At 38.5% G+C, this 24878-nt stretch overlaps 1 protein-coding gene across 4 annotated transcripts in view; it reads left to right on the forward strand.

Moving 5' to 3' along the window:
* ppih (peptidylprolyl isomerase H (cyclophilin H)) overlaps positions 1–23498 on the forward strand; it is a 47799-nt gene extending 24301 nt beyond the window's left edge. For 2 of the 4 annotated variants that reach the window (XM_061903740.1, XM_061903742.1), the window contains exons 3-9: positions 4700–4723; positions 11852–11896; positions 12064–12106; positions 13555–13647; positions 20631–20718; positions 23098–23138; positions 23264–23498. In XM_061903740.1, coding sequence (XP_061759724.1) covers positions 4700–4723; positions 11852–11896; positions 12064–12106; positions 13555–13647; positions 20631–20718; positions 23098–23138; positions 23264–23332 — 403 coding nt within the window. In that variant the 3' untranslated portion in view covers positions 23333–23498. The remainder of the gene's footprint in view (positions 1–4699; positions 4724–11851; positions 11897–12063; positions 12107–13554; positions 13648–20630; positions 20719–23097; positions 23139–23263) is intronic. The other 2 variants (XM_061903743.1, XM_061903744.1) reach the window with 1 other exon arrangement.
* The last annotated feature ends 1380 nt before the right edge of the window (positions 23499–24878 follow it).

The following is a 24878-nucleotide window of genomic DNA, read 5'->3' on the forward strand; positions in this document are numbered from 1 at the left end:
AAACCTGGGGTCCATACATTTTTTGACTCGGGGCAACATACCCCCTAAGGCAGTGGTTCTCAACCTTTTTTCAGTGATGTACCCCCTGTCCACAAAAAATCTAGCTGTCAACACTGAATATTGCATGGTTGCATTTCTTTTCACATTTTATGTACTTACATTCATATTTTGTTGAAGTATTATTCAATAAATATATTTACAAAGGATTTTTGAATTGTTGCTATTTTTAGAATATTAAAAAAAAAATCTCACGTACCCCTTGGCATACCTTGAAGTACCCCCAGGAGTACGTGTACCCCCATTTGAGAACCACTGCCCTTTTTTACCCAGACAACAATATTGGGGGCGTGCTTTAAAGGCACTGCATTTGCGTTGCAATCCCAATCACATAGTATCTACAGCTTTTCACACACACAAGTGAATGCAAGGCATACTTGTTCAACAGCCATATAGGTCACACTGAGGGTGGCCGTATAAACAACTTTAACACTGTTACATATATGCGCCACACTGTGAACCCACATCCAAACAAGAATGACAAACACATTTTGGGAGAACATCTACACCGTAACACAACATAAACACAACAGAACAAATACCCAGAACCTCTTGCAGCACTAAGTCATCCGGGACGCTACAATATACATCTCACCCCTAACCCCGCCCACTTCAACCTCCTCATGCTCTCTCAGGGAGCGCATGTCCCAAATTCCAAACTGCAGTTTTGAAGCATGTTAAAAAAATAATGCACTTTGTGACTTTAATAATAGATATGGCTGTGCCATATTGGCATTTTTTTCCATCACTTGAGTTGATTTATTTCGGAAAACTTTGTTACATTGTTTAATGCATCACAACAAATTTAGGTATAATAATGTGTTAATTCCACGACTGTATATATCGGTATCGGTTGATATCGGCATCGGTAATTAAGAGTTGGACAATATCGGAATATCGGGTATCGGCATAAAAGCCATTATCGGACATCTCTAGTCAAGACGCTTTCAGTACAGGAATTCCATTGATCACTTTATTGAACAAAACTGTTTATTGTTATCCGCAACCTCACTAAAAACATTAGGGAAAAACTTCTAACCAAACAGGTAATATATTTTCCGTAAAACCAACTCTGTCATCCGTCATATCAACCGCAGCCGCTCGTTCTTTCTCACCTGCACCAACGCACACGCTCGTGGCACTTCGCCACTGATGCCTTCTTGGCCACAAGAAAAGTCGGACAACTCCAACACCACACATTAAGTGTAAATTCCAGGTCGTTACACTATGACTCCCTAAATGTGTGCTTATTTTACTATCATTTTAAAAAAATGTTAATTTATGGATATTAATCAAGAAATGCTCATAAAACAGAAAGTTACGGGGATGTTCACTTTATCCCATGCTTACATCTCATTGTGCAACATATGAATGTTTTAAAGGGAACTAAATGTGATCTCTTGAAAAAGTACAAATTATTTGCGAATACTACTAGTACATAGCTCATGAAAAACTAAATGTTGTTATTTAATTGTAATTAGGCCAAATCTCCTATATTAGAAAATAATCTTCTAGATATGAATGATTATATCAATAAGACATTTAAATTTTTATGTCAGGTCTGAGACTACGTTTACAAGTGTTGACCGGGAGGAAGTAGCTACTACTACTACAAAATAAAATAAAAGTTGCTTAAATAGTAATGTCAGGTCTGAGACTACGTTTTTACACTTAAGGCCAAAGTGTTGACCGGGAGGAAGTCTCTACTACTACAAAATAAAATAATTGGCGCTTAAATAGTAATGTCAGGTCTGAGACTACGTTTTTAAACTGCAGGCAAAAGTGTTAACCGGGAGGAAGTCGCTACTTTGACAAAATAAAATAAAAGTCGCTTAAATAGTAATGTCAGGTCTGAGACTACGTTTTTACACTGCAGGCCAAAGTGCTAACCGGGAGGAAGTCGCTACTGCGACAAAATAAAATAAAAGTCGCTTAAATAGTAATGTCAGGTCTGAGACTACGTTTACACTGCAGGCTAAAGTGTTGACCGGGAGGAAGTTATTACTACTACAAAATAAAATACGAGTCGCTTAAATAGTAATGTCAGGTCTGAGACTACGTTTACACTGCAGACCAAAGTGTTGACCAGGAGGAAGTCGCTACTACTACAAAATAAAATAAAAGTCGCTTAAATAGTAATGTCAGGTCTGAGACTACGTTTACACAATTAGTTTTCTTTATTTTCATGACTTTTTACGTACATTGTAGATCGTCACTGAAGGCATCACAACTATGAATGAACACGTGGAGTTATGTATGATATAACTGAAAACAGGTTTTCTATTCTAGTTTCTTCAAAATAGCCACCATTTGCTCTGATTACTGTTTTGCTCACTCTTGGCATTCTCTCAATGAGCTTCAAGATGACTGATTCACCTGAAATGGTTTTCACTTCACAGGTGTGCCTTATCAGGGTTGATTAGTGGAATTTCTCACTTTATCTATGGGGTTTGGACCATCAGTTGTGTTGTAAATGAGAAAGTGTGACCAAACGTTTGGTCTGTATTGTATGTCAGCAGCCAAATGAGCAAAATGGTTATGCAACTGTTGAGGGTTTTACCTCACTTTAATTAATTGTGGCAGCTTGCCATGCCTTTTAAACATAGAAACCTATCAAAGTAATGTAATGTAAAGTAGCACCCAGAAGAAGTCAAAGTCAGAGGCTACTTTTAATTTTTATTACTAAAGGTGAACAACCGACCCATATCCAACACGTATTCCCTCCTGTGCAAACACTTCCGTCCTTGTGCTTTTTTACCAGAAACACACTTCCTCATTTTCGTCCAACACGATGTGATGTGTTCGTGGGGTGTTCCCGGCCATGGGAACGATGAACATCAATTATACGCGAATAGAAACTTTAACACCAGCAGGTCTTGACCGTATGAATGGATATACTGGTTATAGCCTGTTCGTTGCGCTCGATTGACTATTGATGCTCTGAAAATTCAGCCAAAAGAAGAGGAAGATATGCTTAATGAAGTATATTTTTTGTTTTAATATGGTTTCTGTAGGAGAACAAACGGTACACAAACATTCCTACTTGTTAGAAATCCCACTGTTTATATGCTTTACTGATGAGTCTTTGGTAAGCGCTCTTTTGTCCTGCTAATTTCGGCGGTCCTTGAACCCACCGTAGTTTGTTTACATGGAGAAGTTTCTCCGACGCTGCCACAGAAACACATGCTTCATGCCACTCCTTCTTTGTCTCATTTTGTCCACCAAACGTTTTGTGCTGTGCGTGAATGCACAAATGCGAGCTTTGTTGATGTCGTTGACTTTTGTGGTGTGCTAATCCAGCATATTTGGTCGTGTAGAATAAATATTGCTTTTCTGTCAACAAAGATTTGTGTCAGCCTGCGACACGTAGTCATTTTGATAGTGGGCTATTATAGTTAATACATTTGCATCGTGTGTGTGTTGCCTTCATTATAACACTTATATAAGCTTTACATTTTTTGCGGCTCGAGACAGATTTTATGTGTATTTTTGGTCTAATATGGCTCTTTTAACATTTTGGGTCGCCGATCCCTGACGTAAGCAAAGCCCTCAGGGTTTTCTGGGGCCAAGGCAACATGTCCGCAATGTGGACATATTTTTATATATATATATATATATATATATATATATATATATATATATATATATATATATATATATATACAGTATATGCGGGCAGCAATATACGAATTGCAAATATTAAGAGGACTTTTGATTGATTGATTGATACTTTTATTAGTAGATTGCAAAGTTCAGTACATATTCCGTACAATTGACCACTAAATGGTAAGACCCGAATAAGTTTTTCAACTTGTTTAAGTCGGGGTCCACGTTAATCAATTCATGGTCACAGTGGTGGCTTTTAAGGAGAGAGAGGCTCTCAGCAGCACGAGGCATGTGTGACGTCACTGCAGTTCACTTTTTGTCCTGTACATGGAGCGACAGAAGTACAGTCTGCAATACCACCAGAAAAAGATGCGAGATTAGTTGCTAGATTTTTTTTTTAGATACAGAAAAAGTCACTAAAAGGATTGGAGAAGGAAGAAACTTGTACATTGTACAATAGCTACCAATAATGGAAAATATAGCAAAACTATACGCATAAAAAGGGTGTTAATACTTACTAATACCACAGATTTGTTTTTAAATGTATGTACAATTTGTTTTTATCAATAGCAGATTATGCAAATTAAATGATGCCGTCATGTTGACCACGTCCATAACCAGGCCTCCACTAATCTCAATCATGATCCATCCATCCATCCATTTCTACCGCTTTTTCCCTTTTTGGGGAGAACATGCAAACTCCACACAGAAAGATCCCGAGCTCGGGATTGAACTCAGGACCTTTGTATTGTGAGGCACATGCACTAACCCCTGTTACACCGTGCTGTTCTTAATTTTGATCCATCCATCCATTTTCTATCGCTGATACGTATCGTTATTGCAGGAAGGTCCAACGTTACTTGTGATATAGATTTTAGGCCGTATCGCTGATCCCTACACCACATCTTGCTTTGCAAAAGACACGGCAGCCTATAAATGTGTTTTCATGGGGACCGTGATCGTTTTTAAAAATTCCTTGTTAGCTTTGCATGTGAATGGATGATTTTACTTACAGTTACACTCTTTTCTTTTTCAGGCAGTTCTGCACTGGAGAGTTTCGGTAAGGCAAACACTTTTTTTTTTAGAATTAAAGGGTCCCTATTATGCAAAACCAACTTTTCTGACGAGTCGGCGCCTGTTTTTGTATATTTGGGATCCCCATAAATCCCCATAAATGTGAAATCACACTGTAGGAGCCTAAATGATGTTTAAGGTAATTTACATTTTATGGAAAGTACTTTATGTTTATTAAGCCAAAATGGGATTATTTACTTTGTTTGCATGCTTACAATAATTATAAGGTACTCTTTATTTGTAATAATTACATTTGTTTGAATAATTTGATGATATAACTGTTTAATTGCACATATAAATAAATAAATGATAAATGGGTTGTTCTTGTATAGCGCTTTTCTACCTTCAAGGTACTCAAAGCGCTTTGACACTACTTCCACATTTACCCATTCACACACACATGACGGAAGGATCTGTGTGGTAAGAGTGTTTTGGACAGTCAGGTATGAGGGAATCGAGCCACACAGTTTTTTGACCTCACTCTTACTTTTTCTTACGCTTTGTTACTGTAACAAACTTGCTTTATTTTGCCATTCATTTGTTCCCACATCGTTATTGTTTGACGTTTTTGAAGGATTAAGTTGAGAAGTAAACGATACAAAACGTAGAGGAGCTTCCGGAGTTTTTTTTGTTGGAGCCACAGCAAGCGAGGAGCGTCAAGCTAAGGCTTCATTAGGAATCTACACAAACCATATATCTATCAAACCATATTGTCTTCTTCAAAACGAGCCTTCGGAATTTGAGGCTTCAGTGACGTATTATGCTTTAGTTATGTCAGCGCATATCTCCATATATGGCCGAGGCTTACCCCAAGAGCTTTGTGCGAGTCTGCCGTCCAAAGCTGTAATCTGTAAGGCTCTCCGCTGTTGCCATTTCTAAGAAAAAGTAGCGTATAGTTCTGTCATTAGACTCCACATGGAAACGCTAAAAACTACAATATGGCTGTAAGGGTGGAGATACAGTCGAAGCGAGCTTGGCCTGAGGAGAGCTACCGCACGTAAGTAAGACCGCCCACTAAACGTCACATTCTGAAGAGAAGGTCAGAAAGCATCTTAGAGATGGTCTGTAAGAAAATAATATATGCACAATTTGGACCAAAGTACCACCATTACATGTTATGTGGACCACAAGGAAGTGTTTTAAATCAAAACATGACCCCATTCAACACACGATAAATGTGTCGTATTCTATACTGGCTACCTTAACTTTAGGGTGGATACAATCGTTAAAGATGGATTGTTATTTTAGTAATTCAAAAATTACTCTTCCTGGTAACTAATAATGAATGAGGTTCTTTAATGTCATTGTCTTAGTAAGACAATGAAACACAATTTAGCAGCACCGTGTATAGCAGCATCATCATTAGAGATAATATAAAGAGAAAAAAAGTATGCAAAATAAAATATACAATGTAAACGTTTTGCCAACCACGCAATCCTTGTAAATTTAATTTGCTAAAAGTATTTTTTTAGAAAAGTAACAAGTAACTACAAAACCCAAAACCAGTGAAGTTGCCACGTTGTGTAAATCATGCATAAAAGCAGAATATAATGATTTGCAAACCTATATTCAATTGAATAGATTGCAAAGACAATATACTTAACGTTCGAACTGGAAAACGTTATTTATTGCAAATATTAGCTCATTTGGAAGTAGATGCCTACAACATGTTTCAAAAAAGCTGGCACAAGTGGCAAAAAAGACTGAGAAAGTTGAGGAATGCTCATCAAACACTTATTTAGAAAATCCCATAGGTGAACAGGTTAATTGGGAACAGGTGGGTGCCATGATTGGGTATAAAAGCAACTTCCATGAAATGATCAGTCATTCACAAACAAGGATAGGGCAAAGGTCACAAATGCCGGAACAATTTGTTTAAGAACAACGTTGCAAGAAATTTAAAGATTTCACCATATCACGATATCATCAAAAGGTTCAGAGAATCTGGAGAAATCACAATAATGCAGCAAGGCTGAAAACCAATATTGAATACTCATCACCTTCGATCCCTCAGGCGATGCTGCATTAAAAACCGACATCTGTGTGTAAACGATATAATCACATGGGCTCTGGAACACTTCCGAAAACCACTGTCAGTAACTACCGTGCGTATTTACATCTGTAAGCGCAAGTTAAAACTCTACTATGCAAAGCGAAAGCCATTTATCAACAACACCCAGAAACACCGCCGACTTTGCTGGGCCCGAGCTTATCTAAGATGGACTGATGCAAAGTGAAAAAGTGTTCTGTGGTCTGACGAGTCCACATTTCCAATTGTTTTTGGAAACTCTAGACGTCGTCTCCTCCAGAACAAAGAGGAAAAGAATCAAAGTTCAAAAGCCAGCATATGTGAATGTATAGGGGTGTATTAGAGCCCAAGGCATGGGTAACTTACACATCTGCGAAGACACAGTTAATGCTGAAAGGTACTGTACATACAGGTTTTGGAGCAACATATGTTGCCATCAAGCAACGTTATCATGGACGCCTCTGCTTATTTCAGCAAGACAATGCCAAGCCACATGTTAAAACAGCGTGGCTTCATAGTAAAAGTGTGCGGGTCCTAGACTGGCCTGCCTGTAGTCCAGACATGTCTCCCATTGAAAATGTGTGGCGCAATATGAAGCCTAAAACACCACAAAGAAGACCCAGGACTGTTGAACAACTTAAGCTGTACATAAAGATGGCGGCGCCCGGACGGGCTGCGTCCTCGCGGAGCTCCTGCTAAAGATGAAACATTTGGCAGAAATATCGGACAATTCCACAGACTTTATGGCTGGCTCACATCGTGGTCACTCCGTGATCACGTACGACCGCCAGACACTTCTGGATGTGGACATATCGGGCCGTTTTGGACTGATAGACGCGTGCGTGCTAAACATGCTAACTAGCATGGGAATACGTCGGCGGCTACATCCAGCGGCCTGTGAAGCAGGGGAGTATAGTAGCAGCGGGGGCCGTCTACGGAGCAGACGCCAGCGGTGTGATCGGAAACGCGGATGTCGAGCGGGGCTAAAAACAAAGCAGAAGGCTAATCCCCACAGAACACCACTTCCCTCCATCCTGCAGCCAGATTTAAATGGAAAATGCGAAACTACTGGTCTGGGTAAGGAGTCAGTTAAATTAGAACAAGTTTTTTCTGCTTTGAGTGTTTCAGAGTTGGACATGTGTTCTACCGAGGTGGCTAACTACGATGCGTGCAGTTTATCAAAGCAACAAACAAACAATCGGAAAATCCCCGTCACTGAGGTGGCTAACCATGATGCGTGCAGTTTATTAAAAGCAACAAACAAACAATCGGAAAATTCCTGTCGTATCAATTCCTAGATATGGTCGTAACTATACTAAATGCACTGGGCATAATAAACACAACATTATTAAAATTGCTACTACGGATAATTTGATCAAAAACTCCCTAAAACAGCCCACTACCTATAATATAGGTTTTTTAAACATAAGATCATTGTCTCCTAAAACGTTGTTAGTAAATGATATTATCAGAGACAACAATCTTAACGTCATCGGTCTCAGCGAAACCTGGCTTAAACCAAACAACTTTTTTGCGCTAAATGAGGCATGTCCTCCTAACGTTACACATGCGCATATTGCCCGTCCGCTTAAAAGGGGTGGGGGGGTCGCACTAATATACAACGAAAACTTTAACCTTAGTCCTAACATAAATAATAAATATAAATCGTTTGAGGTGCTTACTATGAGGTCTGTCACACCACTGCCTCTACACCTGGCTGTTATCTACCGCCCCCCAGGGCCCTATTTGGACTTTATCAATGAATTCTCAGAGTTCGTTGCTGATCTAGTGACACACGCCGATAATATAATCATAATGGGGGACTTTAATATCCATATGAATACCCCATCGGACCCACCGTGCGTAGCGCTCCAGACTGTAATCGATAGCTGTGGTCTCACACAAATAATAAATGAACCCACGCATCGCAACGGTAATACGATAGACCTAGTGCTTGTCAGGGGTATCACCGTCTCCAAAGTTACGATACTCCCGTATACTAAAGTATTGTCCGATCATTACCTTATAAAATTCGAGGTTCAGACGCATGTTCGTCAAACTAATAATAATAATAACTGCTATAGCAGCCGCAACATTGATACGGCCACAACGACAACTCTTGCTGACCTACTGCCCTCGGTAATGGCACCATTCCCAAAGTATGTGGGCTCTATTGATAACCTCACTAACAACTTTAACGACACCCTGCGCGAAACCATTGATGACATAGCACCGCTAAAGTTAAAAAAGGCTCCAAAAAAGCGCACCCCGTGGTTTACAGAAGAAACTAGAGCTCAGAAATTATTATGTAGAAAGCTGGAACGCAAATGGCGCATGACTAAACTTGAGGTGCACCATCAAGCATGGAGTGATGGTTTAATAACTTATAAACGCATGCTTACCTTAGCTAAAGCTAAATATTACTCAAATCTCATCCACCGTAATAAAAACGATCCTAAATTTTTGTTTAGTACGGTAGCATCGCTAACCCAACAAGGGACCCCTTCCAGTAGCTCAACCCACTCAGCTGATGACTTTATGCAATTCTTTAGTAAGAAAATTGAAGTCATTAGAATGGAGATTAAAGACAATGCGTCCCAGCTACAACGGGGTTCTATTAACACTGATACGATGGTATATACGGCGGATACTGCCCTCCAAAATAGTTTCTCTCGTTTTGAGGAAATAACATTAGAGGAATTGTTACAACGTGTAAATGGAATAAAACAGACAACATGCTTACTTGACCCTCTTCCTGGGAAACTGATCAAGGAGCTCTTTATATTATTAGGTCCATCAGTGGTAAATATTATAAACTTATCACTCTCCTCGGGCACTGTTCCCCTAGCATTCAAAAAAGCGGTTATTCATCCTCTTCTTAAAAGACCTAACCTCGATCCTGACCTCATGGTAAACTACCGACCGGTGTCTCACCTTCCCTTTATTTCAAAAATCCTTGAAAAAATTGTTGCGGAGCAGTTAAATGAACACTTAGCGTCTAACAATCTATGTGAAACCTTTCAATCCGGTTTCAGAGCAAATCACTCCACGGAGACAGCCCTCGCAAAAATGACTAATGATCTATTGCTAACGATGGATTCTGATGCGTCATCTATGTTGCTGCTCCTCGATCTTAGCGCTGCTTTCGATACCGTCGATCGTAAAATTTTATTAGAACGTATCAAAACACGAATTGGTATGTCAGACTTAGCCCTGTCTTGGTTTAACTCGGACTACGTTAAGGTAACGTGTGGAGTTCCCCAGGGTTCGGTCCTTGGCCCTGCACTCTTCAGCATCTACATGCTGCCGCTAGGTGACATCATACGCAAATACGGTGTTAGCTTTCACTGTTATGCTGATGACACCCAACTCTACATGCCCCTAAAGCTGACCAACACGCCGGACTGTAGTCAGCTGGAGGCGTGTCTTAATGAAATTAAACAATGGATGTCCGCTAACTTTTTGCAACTCAACGCCAAAAAAACGGAAATGCTGATTATCGGTCCTGCTAGACACCGAACTCTATTTAATAATACAACTCTAACATTTGACAACCAAACAATGAAACAAGGCGACACGGTAAAGAATCTGGGTATTATCTTCGACCCAACTCTCTCCTTTGAGGCACACATTAAAAGCGTTACTAAAACGGCCTTCTTTCATCTGCGTAATATCGTTAAAATTCGCTCCATTCTCTCCACTAAAGACGCTGAGATCATTATCCATGCGTTTGTTACGTCTCGCCTCGACGACTGTAACGTATTATTTTCGGGTCTCCCCGTGTCTAGCATTAAAAGATTACAGTTGGTACAAAATGCGGCTGCTAGACTTTTGACAAGAACAAGAAAGTTTGATCACATTACGCCTGTACTGGCTCACCTGCACTGGCTTTCTGTGCACTTAAGATGTGACTTTAAGGTTTTACTACTTACGTATAAAATACTACACGGTCCAGCTCCATCCTATCTTGCCGATTGTATTGTACCATATGTCCCGGCAAGAAATCTGCGTTCAAAGGACTCCGGCTTGTTAGTGATTCCCAAAGCCCAAAAAAAGTCTGCGGGCTATAGAGCGTTTTCCGTTCGGGCTCCAGTACTCTGGAATGCCCTCCCGGTAACAGTTCGAGATGCCACCTCAGTAGAAGCATTTAAGTCTCACCTTAAAACTCATTTGTATACTCTGGCCTTTAAATAGACTCCCTTTTTAGACCAGTTGATCTGCTGTTTCTTTTCTTTTTCTTCTATGTCCCACTCTCCCTTGTGGAGGGGGTCCGGTCCGATCCGGTGGCCATGTACTGCTTGCCTGTGTATCGGTTGGGGACATCTCTGCGCTGCTGATCCGCCTCCGCTTGGGATGGTTTCCTGCTGGCTCCGCTGTGAACGGGACTCTCGCTGCTGTGTTGGATCCGCTTTGGACTGGACTCTCGCGACTGTGTTGGATCCATTGTGGATTGAACTTTCACAGTATCATGTTAGACCCACTCGACATCCATTGCTTTCCTCTCCTCTCTAAGGTTCTCATAGTCATTATTGTCACCGATGTCCCACTGGGTGTGAGTTTTCCTTGCCCTTATGTGGGCCTACCGAGGATGTCGTGGTGGTTTGTGCAGCCCTTTGAGACACTAGTGATTTAGGGCTATATAAGTAAACATTGATTGATTGATTGATCAAGCAAGAATGGGAGACTTCCACCTGAAAAGCTTAATAAATTGGTCTCCTCAGTTCCCCAACGTTTAGTGAGTGTTGTAAAAAAGAAAGGCCATGTAACACAGTGGTAAAAATGCCCCTGTGCCAACTTTTTTGCAATGTGTTACTGCCATTAAATTCTAAATTAATGGTTATTTGCAAAGAAAAAATAAGTTTCTCAGTTCGAACATTAAATATCTTGTCTTTGCAGTCTATTCAATTGAATATAAGTTGAAAAGAATGCGCAATTCATTGCATTCTGCTTTTTACGAATTACACAACGTGCCAACTTCACTGGTTTTGTATAAGTAATTACCCAGTAATTTTCCCAACGTTGGCTATTAATAGCATCGTCAATTGATAAAAAAGCTGTTGTGAAATATACAAAAATGTTCCGCAGGAAGGACGGTGTCCCTATCGGTTTCAAGGGCTGCACATTCCACAGGTATGTATACGATACATGTTGTATTTACCACTTTCCCAGTAAGTAGTTGTAGTCATTTGTGTTTCACTGTAACGCACACCCTGTGCGGGCGTCCTTTTGAAAGTGTGTCAACAGACAGGACAGGTTGTAGTGCATTTTCTGCGTATTAATCTTTTGTTCATTTTCAGGGTGATCAAAGACTTTATGATCCAAGGAGGAGACTTTGTCAATGTGAGTACTGCTTCGGGTGCTGTGATCAGGATGTGGCCTGTGTGCGTGGGAAGGAAGTGGGGTCAGGTACAGATAGTTAGATAAACTTTAATTAATCCCACAATGGTTGCAGTGCAAGTTGTAACATACAGTAGCACAATCAAAACGGAATGAAAAACTAAAAAAATTAGTAGTAAATAACGGGAATGCGGATAGGGAGAGATGGCTCAGAGAACTGACGACTAAGTAGAAAGCCAGCAAAGACCTCAGAGATGATGAGACAGGTTTTGGGATAATTTAAAAGCGAAAAAGACACATAGCGTGGTGAAATGTTTGCATATTAAAACAGAGCAGTACTGCACTACCAGTCTGTGGAATGCTCTCCCTGACCACATAAGAGCACCACAGACTGTGGATGCTTTTAAAAAAGGCTTAAAATTCCTTATTTTTAAAAAAACAAACCTTTTTATAGATATATGCATACTATAGCAATTAGGCTGTTCTAGTTTTTATTTTTAGTTATTTTTATTATCTTTTTATTATTAATATTATTTTTTAATAGGTTTGCTCAATGTAAAGTACTTTTTACAAATAAAATTATTATTATTATTATTATTATTATTATTATTATTATTATTATTATTATTATTACACTACCAGGAATCATACTGCATGTTTAAGAACAGCAAACAAGCAGAAACAAGATATAAGTTTATTTTGGCAGTTAACGTCGTTTTGTATGTTTGACTTGCATAAAAAAAAAATTCTTGAACACGTGTGAAGACATGTTTGCATCTACAGTTTTTAATGTAATGCTGACAAGGTTGCTTGTCCCAGATGTCACACACGCCTCCTTTAGTTAATCCCTTTTGCACATATTAAATTGTTGAATACATCATTGCTGAATGTATCATACTTAATTAGTGTGTTTTTTTTGTGTGGTTCTTTAGTCTCTACTACCTTCTTCATGATCATCTGGCAACATAGTTTGTTTTTTTACACGTTTTAATTTTTTCCATGTACGGAAAAATAATGTATTGTGATTCCACCGTTGCAAAAAAGCTATTTCAATGTTATGTGCATTTATAGGAAGAAAGAATAAAGGTCCTTAGGAAAATCCTTGTCCATTTCAACAATTGTCCCCTAAAAGTCTCACTGAGGTGAGAAAATGGGTTGTGTTCAACTACTTGATAAATCAAACACTTTAATCGCGTGATTGATAAAATAATCTTTAGATTCTCTGTTGACAGGCTTTAGTCGTCTGCTGCCAATAGTCTTTAAATTGGGGGTTTTCAAAGTGTGACCTAGTGCCTCGGAGAACTGTTGGACCTTACCTACTGCTCAAACAAAATTTGTTCACTTTCTACTCTGTTTACTTTCTATTTCATTTGCCTTAACACACAATTCTCAAACTGCTGCAACTTCCCAGTAGTTGTGTGTTATGTGATGGCAAACACTGTTTCCCAAAGGGTGACGGAACCGGTATCTGCAGCATCTACCGAGGTCCATTTGCTGATGAGAACTTCCGGGTGAAGCATTCTGCACCCGGTCTTCTGTCAATGGTATGTGGCTTTGTCATAACATAACATAACATAACATGTAAGAGCAACTAAACAAGGTTCATTGAAACGATTGATATTAGAGAAATTATCCAGTGTCAAACTGTGACCATCATAAAACCTTTACTAAAACTGCAGGCCATTTTTAAAGCAACAATTAAAAAAAAAAAAAAAAAAATTATAAGACTTGTAATACCTACAAATCATTTTTAAAGCAACATTTTTAACATTATTTATCCATCCATCCATTTTCTACCGCTTATTCCCTTTTGGGGTCGCGGGGGGCGCTGGCGCCTATCTCAGCTACAATCGGGCGGAAGGCGGGGTACACCCTGGACAAGTCGCCAACTCATCGCAGGGCCAACACAGATAGACAGACAACATTCACACCCACATTCAAACACTAGGGCCAATTTAGTGTTGCCAATCAACCTATCCCCAGGTGCATGTCTTTGGAAGTGGGAGGAAGCCGGAGTACCCGGAGGGAACCCACGCATTCACGGGGAGAACATGCAAACTCCACACATTATTTAATTTTTTATAAAACTTTTACTTACTACATGACGTTTTTACAGCAACATTTCCAACATTATTTACTTTCATGTAACCTTTAGTTTCTAAAAAAACCTCCAACTTTTACTGGGATTTTATTATAGAAACAAGTCTTGCTTTTCTTTTATTGTGATACATAAATTAAAGTTAAAGTACCAATGATTGTCACACACACACTTGGTGTGGTGAAATTTGTCCTCTGCATTTGACCCATCCCCTTGATCACCCCCTGGGAGGTGAGGGGAGCAGTGGGCAGCACTGGGAATCATTTATGGTGATTTAACCCCCAATTCCAACCCTTGATGCACAGTGCCAAGCAGGGAGGTAATGGGTCCCATTTTTTTATAGTCTTTGGTATGATTCGGCAGGGGTTACTCCCAACCTACCGATCTCAGGTCGGACACTCTAACCACTAGGCCACAGAGTAGGTTAATAAATAAAAAAATAATAAATAATAAACTGGTGGAAACAACCTTTTTACCTGTCATTGACTATGGAGATGTTATTGATAGAGATGTCCGATAATATCGGACTGCCGATTTATCGGCCGATAAATGCTTTTAAATGTAATATCGGAAATTATCGGTATTGGTTTCAAAAAGTAAAATTTCTGACTTTTTAAAACGCAGCTGTACGGAGTGGTACACGGACGTAAGGAGAAGTACAGAGCGCCAAAAAACCTTAAAGGCACTGCCTTTGCGTGCTGGCCCAATCACATAATATCTACGGCTTTTCACACACACAAGTGAAGGCAATGCATACTTGCTCAACAGCCATACAAGTCACACTTAGGGTGGCTTTATTAACAACTTTAACACTGTTACAAATATGCGTCACGCTGTGAACCCACACCAAACAAGAATGACAAACACATGTCGGGAGAACATCAGCACTGTAACAACATAAACACAACAGAACAAATACCCAGAAACCCTTGCAGCACTAACTCTCCCAACCCCGCCCACCTCAATCTCTTAATGCTCTCTCATTGAGAGCATGTCCCAAATTCCAAGCTGCTGTTTTGAGGCATGTTAAAAAAAATAATGCACTTTGTGACTTCAGTAATAAATATGGCCGTGCCATGTTGGCATTTTTTTTCCATAACTTGAGTTGAGTTATTTTAGAAAACCTTGTTACATTGTTTAATGTGTTAATTCCACAACTGTATATATCGGTATTGGTTGATATCGGAATCTGTAATTAAGAGTTGGACAATATCAGAATATTGGATATCGGCAAAAAAGCCATTATCGGACATCTGTAGTTATTGACTATGGAGATGTGTTGTACATGAATGCTACTGCTGGTTGTCTCCACAAGCTGGATGGTGTGTACCACGGGGCACTGAGATTCATCAACCAACTGCGCTCCCCTTACTCACCATTGTGTCTTATACTCAATGGTTAACTGGACATCTTTTTGTGCTTGACTCCTCAATCATTATGTGTTCATCTACAAAACCATTCTGGTTATCACTCCATCTTATCGGTCTTTTTTAACAAAGAAACAAGGAAGTCACAATCTTCGTTCAGTGAATGTTCAGCAATTTGTCATCCCCAAAGTAATAACTGAACTAGGCAAGAAAGCATTTAGGTTTTCAGCACCGAAGGCTTGGCATAACCTACAATTGGATCTTCAACCTAAAACCCTTGTTACGTTAATTGAGTTGGAATCTTCTGTGAAAGGATTGCAGTCTAGCTTGTCTGCTTGTATGCATATGGGTTATGTGAGCAAGTTTTAATTTTGTAAATTTGATGTTTTATGTGTTGTTTACTGTTTTTATTGCAACCTTGCTGCCGCCTTCTTGGCCAGGTCTCCCCTGGAAAAGAGATCTTTGATCTCAATGGGATTAAATAAAGGCTAAATAAAAAATAATAAATGTACTAACTGCAGGTTATTATTTAAGCAACATTATTTACTATCATAAAACTTTTACTAACTACCAATAATTTTTAAAGCAATAATTTGAACATTATAAAACCTTTACTAAATACAAGTCATGATTTAAAGCAACATTTTTAATATTATTAAAAAATTTCAACTTTTTTTAAATCAACATTTTAAACATTAATTATTCTCATAGAAAATTTACTAGCTACAGGTAATTTTGAAAGCAATATTATTAACAATATTTACTTTTATAAAAACTTTACTAAATATTTTTTTTTTTTAACTTTACAAATTACAGGTAATTTTTAAAGCAACATTTTAGAACATGTATTTTCATAAAACCTTTACGAGCTCCATGTTGTTTATTTAAGCAAAATGTTTAACAATATTTAATTTTATAAAAGGTTTACTACCAACAGATAATTTCTAAAGCAACATTTTCAACGTTATTTGCTTTTGTAAAAAAACCTTTACTAAATAACAGTTAAGGAACATTTTTATCATTAACTAAAGTTTTTAACTTTACAAATTACAGGTCATTTTTAAAACAACATTTTAAAACATTATTTACTTTCATAAAATCTTTGCGAGCTCCTTGTTGTTTTTTTAACCAAAATGTTAAATGATAAATGGGTTGTACTTGTAAAGCGCTTTGACACTACTTCCACATTTACCCATTCACACACACATTCACACACTGATGGAGGGAGCTGCCATGCAAGGCGCCAACCAGCACCCATCAGGAGCAAGGGTGAAGTGCCTTGCTCAGGACACAACGGACGTGACGAGGTTGGTTCTAGGTGGGATGTTGAACACTATTTAATTTTATAAAAGGTTTACGAACAACAGATCAATTTTAAAGCAACGTTTTCAACGTTATTTACTTCCGTATAACCTTTACTGAATACAGGTCATTTTTAAGGCAACATTTTTAACATTAATTAATTTTTTAACTTTAAAAATTACATGTAATTTTTAAAGCAACATTTTCAGCATCATTTGATTTTTCGTAAAACCTTTACTAAATACAAGTCCTTTTTTTAAAGCAACATTTAAACATTGATTAATTTTTTTTAACTTTACAAATTACAAGCCATTTTTAAATCAACATTTTAAAACATGTACTTTCATAAAACCTTTACGAGCTCCATGTTGTTTATTTAAGCAAAATGTTTAACAATATTTAATTTTATAAAAGGTTTACTACCAACAGATCATTTCTAAAGCAACATTTTCAACGTTATTTGCTTTTGTAAAAAAACCTTTACTAAATAACAGTTAAGGAACATTTTTATCATTAACTAAAGTTTTTAACTTTACAAATTACAGGTCATTTTTAAAACAACATTTTAAAACATTATTTACTTTCATAAAATCTTTGCGAGCTCCGTGTTGTTTTTTAAGCAAAATGTTGAACACTTTTTAATTTTATAAAAGGTTTACGAACAACAGATCAATTTTAAAGCAACGTTTTCAACGTTATTTACTTTCGTATAACCTTTACTGAATACAGGTCATTTTTAAGGCAACATTTTTAACATTAATTAATTTTTTAACTTTAAAAATTACATGTAATTTTTAAAGCAACATTTTCAGCAACATTTGATTTTTCGTAAAACCTTTACTAAATACAAGTCATTTTTTTAAAGCAACATTTAAACATTGATTAATTTTTTTTAACTTTACAAATTACAGGTCATTTTTAAAGCAAAATTTTAAAACATTTACTTTCAGAAAACCTTTAAAGCTCCATGTTGTTTATTTAAACAAAATGTTTAACAACATTTAATTTTACAAAACGTTTACTAACAACAGATCATTTTTAAAGCAACATTTTCAACGTTATTTACTTTCATAAAACCTTTACTAAATACGAGTCATTTTTTAAAGCAACATTTTCAACATGAATTCATTTTTTTAACTTTACAAATTACATGTCATTTTTTAAAGCAACATTTTCAATATTAATTATTTTTTTTAACTTTACAAATTACAGGTCATTTTTAAAGCAACATTTTAAAACATTAGATACTTTCATAAAACCTTTACGAGCTCCATGTTGTTTTTTAAGCCAAATTTTCAACAATATTTAAAACATTTACTAACAACAGATCACTTTTAAAACAACATTTTCAACGTTATTTACTTCCGTAAAACCCTTACTAAATACAGGTCATTTTTTAAGGCAACATTTTTAACATTAATACATTTTTTAACTTTACAAATTACATGTAATTTTTAAAGCAACATTTTCAGCATCTAGGATTTTTTTTCAAAACTTTTACAAATTACAGGTAATTTTCAAAGCAACATTTTCAGCAAATTTTGATTTTTTTTTCAAAACTTTTACAAATTACAGGTAATTTTTAAAGCAACATCTTCAACATTAATTTTATAAAACCTTAAGGGTAGGATAGGATAGACGTTTTTTTCATCCCACAATGGGGAAATTAATTGTTTATATACAGTAACAGAAATAAAGCGTAACAAAAAACAAACAAAAAATAGTCATTAATGCAACAAATTGGCCAGTACTATTTGTAGATAGAAGATAAAATACAACAAAAAAAAACACTAACATAAGAATTGCACACCACAAAAAAATTATCACAGTAATCACATAAGTGTTGTGGCTGTGTGTAGAAAAGACCTGTGATGGCGCTCCTTCTTGCTCTGTGGATGGAACAGTCTATTGCCACCTCCTTAATGCTGTCCAGTGGGCAGCCTCTCTTACTTTATTAAGTATGCTGCTGTCTTTGACTGTGCTGCCCCCCACCCCGGGGTCCCACGTTAAGTTGATGATTACTTCTATGTGTAGAAATATTTATTTATAATTGAATCACTTGTTTATTCTTCAACAAGTTTTTTTAGATATTTTTATATCTTTTTTTCCAAATAGTTCAAGAAAGACCACTACAAATGAGCAATATTTTGCACTGTTATACAATTTAATAAATCAGAAACTGATGACATAGTGCTGTATTTTACTTCTTTATCTCTTTTTTTCAACCAAAAATGCATTACTCGGATTTGGCGGTACTTGAATAAAAAAAATGTTTACAGGGGGTACATCACTGAAAAAAGGTTGAGAACCACTGTTGTAGAGGACGTTAAAGGCAGTGCAGTCACGGCAGCCCTTAATAATGTCGGCCGGGTGAAAATTGGGACAAATTTGGGAAAATGGTTGCACCGGTAGATTGTCGGGAAGTGCACTAAAATTCAGGAGTCTCCCGGAAAAATCGTGAGGATTGGTAAGTATGTTGCTAGGTGAGGAAAGCCATTCATAGAAGGTGAATTCATTAAAAAGTGCAGGTTAGATTTTTTAAGAAATCTTTTCTTGCGGCCCAGCCTCACCCAGTTTCTGCATCCAGTGGCCACCAGGTAAATTGAGTTTGAGACCCCTGGGTTAGAGTGTCCGCCCTGAGATCGGTAGGTTGCGAGTTCAAACCCGGCCGAGTCACACCAAAGAATATAAAAATAGGACTCATTACCTTCCTGCATGGCACTCAACATCAAGGGTTGGAATTAGGGGGTTAAATCACCAAAGTGATTCCCGGGCGCGGCCACTGCTGCTGCTCACTGCTCCCCTCAACTCCCATGGGTTGAACAAGGAGATGGGTCAAATGCAAGGGTTAATTTCACCACAACAAGTGTGTGGTTCTTGGTACTTGAACTTTAACTTTTTAACTTTAAAATAACCCTGGTTAAACAGCGGCTTTCAGGAAACATCCATCCTTCCCTCCATTTCCTACCGCTTGTCCCTTTCAGGGTCGCGGGGGATGCTGGAGCCCATCTTCACAGTAATTAATAGTGTGACGTGTCTACGAAGACAAGAAAAAACATACAAGCAGAGTTATTGGGCTTTGGCTTTATTATAATGCATGATGGCCACCTTTGAAAACATATTTTTTTACTAAAATATTTTGCCGAATTCAAGTTTGTGCATTTCTTTTTTTGTAGTTGCCCATGTAAGTATAGTGCTTTCAAACAATATTTTTGAAAATGACTTTACTCACGGGCAGCACGGTGGACAGGGGTTAGTGCATGTGCCTCACAGTATGAAGGTCCTGAGTAGTCTTAGTTCAATCCCGGGCTTGGGATCTTTCTGTGTGGAGTTTGCTTGTCCTCCCAGTGAATGCGTGGGTTCCCTCCGGGTACTCCGGCTTCCTCCCACTTCCAAAGACATGCACCTGGGGATAGGTTGATTGGCAACACTAAATTGGCCCCAATGTGTGAATGTGAGTGTGAATGTTGTCTGTCTATCTGTGTTGGCCCTGCGATGAGGTGGTGACTTGTCCAGGGTGTACGCCGCCTTCCGCCTGATTGCAGCTGAGATAGGCTTCAGCACCCGCTACTCCAACAGGGACAAGCGGTAGAAAATGGATTGATGGAACTTGATTGAGTAATTGAAATGCAGTGTCATTGTCAGCATGTCACACACAAACAAAATGTGCATGATAAATGCAGTATTTTATTGTGTTGATTCACACGCATTAATGTTTAACTTTGACAGCTTTCATAACTCCCATTTGTGTCTTTACCAGGCAAACAGTGGTCCAGGCACAAATGGATGCCAATTTTTCCTAACTTGTACAAAATGTGACTGGCTGGATGGAAAACATGTCGTCTTTGGTGAGTATGGATCTAAAACGTAACATTGTAATTAGAGGTCAGGATCGGATTGGGGGCTGATATTGAATATTTCATATTTAAAGGATTGGCTGATGAGCTGCCAAACGCAGCCAAACTTTAACACAGCTGTGCGTCAGTCTTTACATAGCTAAAGATTGTACTCGTGTGAAAGATTCCTTCAAAAGGGATGCACACTAAGATTATAGTTACATGAGCATCTTACACACATGCGATTGTCACATAAATTCCAGGATTGGTGCTTGTTTTGCCAGAACATCGGCTCCAATTTGAGAGCAAGCGTTGTCGATCTTCTAAAAAAACAATTCTCACTACCATGGCAGAAAATAAACAAAGTTGCTTCCAAGTAGCACTATCACTGGAGAAAAAGGAATTGCTAAGCATGTTACACACACAGAGCAGGTCGAGACACAAAGATAACCGCTAAAGCAGGGGTCCCCACACTTATTGACCGCATTGGGTATATATATATATATATATATATATATATATATGCACACTGCGATCAAAAGTTAAATACACTTGTAAAGAACATAATGCTATGGCTGTCTTGAGTATTCATCAATATTTACAACTTTTATTTTATTGTGATAGAGCAATTGGAGTAAATACTTGTTTGTCGCAAAAAACATTCATGAAGTTTGGTTCTTTTATCAGCTGTAGCTGAGATAGGCGCCAGCGCCCCCCGCGACCCCGAAAGGGAATAAGCGGTAGAAAATGGATGGATGGATGGATGGATGGTTCTTTTATGAATTTATTATGGGTCTACTGAAAACGTGACCAAATCTGCTGGGTCATACGTATACATACAGCAATGTTAATATTTGGTTAAATGGTTAAAGGGACGGCGTGGCGCAGTGGGAGAGTAGCCGTGCGCAACCCGAGGGTCCCTGGTTCAATCCCCACCTAGTACCAAACTCGTCACGTCCGTTGTGTCCTGAGCAAGACACTTCACCCTTGCTCCTGATGAGTGCTGGTTAGCGCCTTGCATGGCAGCTCCCTCCATTAGTGTGTGAATGGGTAAATGTGGAAGTAGTGTCAAAGCGCTTTGAGTACCTTGAAGGTAGAAAAGCGCTATACAAGTACAACCCATTTATCATTTATAAATGTCCCTTGGCAAGTTTCACTGCAATAAGGCACTTTTGGTAGCCATCCACAAGCTTCTGGTTGAATTTTTGACAATTCCTCTTGACATAATTGGTGCAGTTCTGCGAAATGTGTTGGTTTTCTGACACGGACTTGTTTCTTCGACATTGTCCACACGTTTAAGTCAGGACTTTGGGAAGGCCATTCTAAAACCTTAATTCGAGCCTGATTTAGCCATTCCTTTACCACTTTTGACGTGTGTTTGAGGTCATTGTCCTGTTGGAAAACCCAACTGTGCCCAAGACCCAACCTCCGGGCTGATGTTTTAGGTTGTCCTGAAGAATTTTGGAGGTAATCCTCCTTTTTTATTCTCCCATTTACTCTACGTAAAGCACCAGTTTCATTGGCAGCAAAACAGGCCCAGAACATAGTACCACCACAATGCTTAACAGTAGGGTTGGTGTTCCTGGGATTGAAGGCCTCACATTTTCTCCTTCAAACATATTGCTGGGTATTGTAGCTGTTTTGTTTTGGGTTTTTTTTAACTTGGGACTTCCTACGGGACGTATTTTGGACACTGGCGGTCAGGATCCGGCCGTAGTTTGGGGACCCCTGCGCTGAAGCTTCAACGTAAATTAGGGGTGATCCATCCTGATGTTGATACCATCAATCCTTAGTATAATATAAGTATATACACAATACTAAGGTGATTACATCCATAGTTGTCCTTTTTTTTCCTCTTTTATTATTACAAAATATTTTAGGGGGTAATTTTTGTTATTGTTTACAAAGTCTCCGGATTCAGGAAGGCTTTGAAGGCAACACCCGAATGATTTAAATGGGATTGATTGATTGAAACTTTTATTAGTAGATTGCACAGTACAGTACATATTCCATACAATAGACCTCTAAATGGTAACACCCGAATAAGTTTTTCAACTTGTTTAGGTCGAGGTCCCACTTTAATCAATTCATGGTCCAAATATATACTATCAGCATATTACAATATACATATTACTACTATCGGGAGCCATTAGCAGTAGCACAAGCCACTTTATTTTGTTAACAATTGCATGTAGCATTCAATACCAAAAATGTAATACATCATCTGATGTACAAAAATTTGAGCACATTCTACATGTAATAAGATAAGATTTATAGAAATGTGTTTAATTTAGTTGAAATATATGAAATGTTTTCACTTTTCTCAAAGTTTTTGTCACATCCCTATTCATAATCATGTCTACATTTTCATGATATTTGTGCTCGTTTTAGGTAAAATCGTTGATGGACTGCTGATCATGAGAAAAATTGAGGTAAGGTGCCTTTTAATTGAATTAATGTTATGTGGTATCATCTTTGCTGTATTTACGACGTCCAAATATATGTCATTCCAGTCTGAAGTTACAACCTAAAGTGTTTTATTCCCCACCCCCAACAGAATGTTCCCACGGGACCCAACAACAAGCCCAAGCTCCCTATCCTCATTGCACAATGTGGAGAGATGTGAACCGCCATGCATGTAAATTGTTACGTGGGCTCGTGAAGTGACCTGCCATTTAGTGACTGATATTCCTCTAGTCCATGCGCGATATCAGTTTAGCACATCTAATCTCAAAAAGAACACATACCTTTGCGGCATGGATAGTGAATAAATTGTTTTTCATTTTTACAAACATTTGTTTTGGATTTTTTTGTGTAAAATGTGTTTTTGTTTTTTGTTTTCAAACAAGGGAAAGGTGAGGATCTAGAGCAGGGGTCTCAGACACGCGGTCCGCGGGCCAATTGCAGCCCACAAGACGTTATTTTGCGGCCCCCACCTTGATATGAAAGTTTATTGTTAGGCCCGCAAGTTTTGTATGAATGATGCTTGACAGCGTTGTGGTATTTGGGTCCGAAATGGCTCTTTCAACATTCTGGGTTGCCTACCCCTGCGTTAGTGGAAAAGCGGCATATAAGTGAAAGCGACAGAGATGTTGCCATGGAGACGAGGGTTTTCTTACGTGCCTAGCTGCAGTCACAGCGCGACACCTGTCTGTCAGTAATAACAGTTCCTGATAACCTAGACCATGGGTGTCAAACTCTGGCCCGCGGGCCAAATTTGGCCCACCGTGTAATTTAATTTGGCCCTTGAGGCAATATCAAATTAACATTAGAGCTGGCCCGCAGGTATTATGACACCGCATTCACCGCTAATACTCATACTTACCAATCCTCCCGATTTTCCCGGGAGACTCCCGAATTTCAGTGCCCTTGCCAAAAATCACCCGGGGCAACCATTTTCCCGAATTTCTCTCGATTTCCACCTAAACAACATCATTGGGGACGTGCCTTAAAGGCACTGCATTCAACGTCCTCTACAAACTGTCGTCCCGTCCGCTTTTTCTCCATACAAACATTGTGTCGGCCCAGTCACATACTATATGCGGACTTTACACACAAACAAGTGAATGCAACGCATACTTGGTCAACCGCCATACAGGTCACACTGAGGGTGGCCGTATAAACAACTTTAACACTGTTACAAATATGCGCCACACTGTGAACCCACACCAAACAAGAATGACAACCACATTTAGGGAGAACATCCGCACCGTAACCCAACATAAACACAACAGAACAAATACCCAGAACCCTTTGCAGCACTAACTCTTCCGGGATGCTACAATATTTGAAAATCGATTTTCCATGTCACTATAAATTTATACAAGTCTTGCTCGTTCAATATTCAATGCAAAACTTTTTTGGGTCCCTATTAAAAGGTTAATCTGTTCAACCTTGGCCCGCGGCTTTGTTCAGTTTAAAATTTTGGCCCACTCTGTATTTGAGTTTGACACCCCTGACCTAGACCAATTCAAACCGTTATTTGTTTTTTTATTGTTCAATTTGCATTGCCTCACACGATGAACACTACATATATTTCTATATGACGCCGGATAACCCTCCGGAAGCCGTCACTTTTTTGCGCTTGCTATCCCTGTACCGTGTTGCTCTAGGGCAGTGGTTCTCAAATGGGGGTACACGTACCCCTAGGGGTACTTGAAGGTATGCCAAGG

This window comes from Nerophis ophidion, linkage group LG06, assembly GCF_033978795.1.
Source record: "Nerophis ophidion isolate RoL-2023_Sa linkage group LG06, RoL_Noph_v1.0, whole genome shotgun sequence".
Classification (NCBI taxonomy): domain Eukaryota; kingdom Metazoa; phylum Chordata; class Actinopteri; order Syngnathiformes; family Syngnathidae; genus Nerophis; species Nerophis ophidion.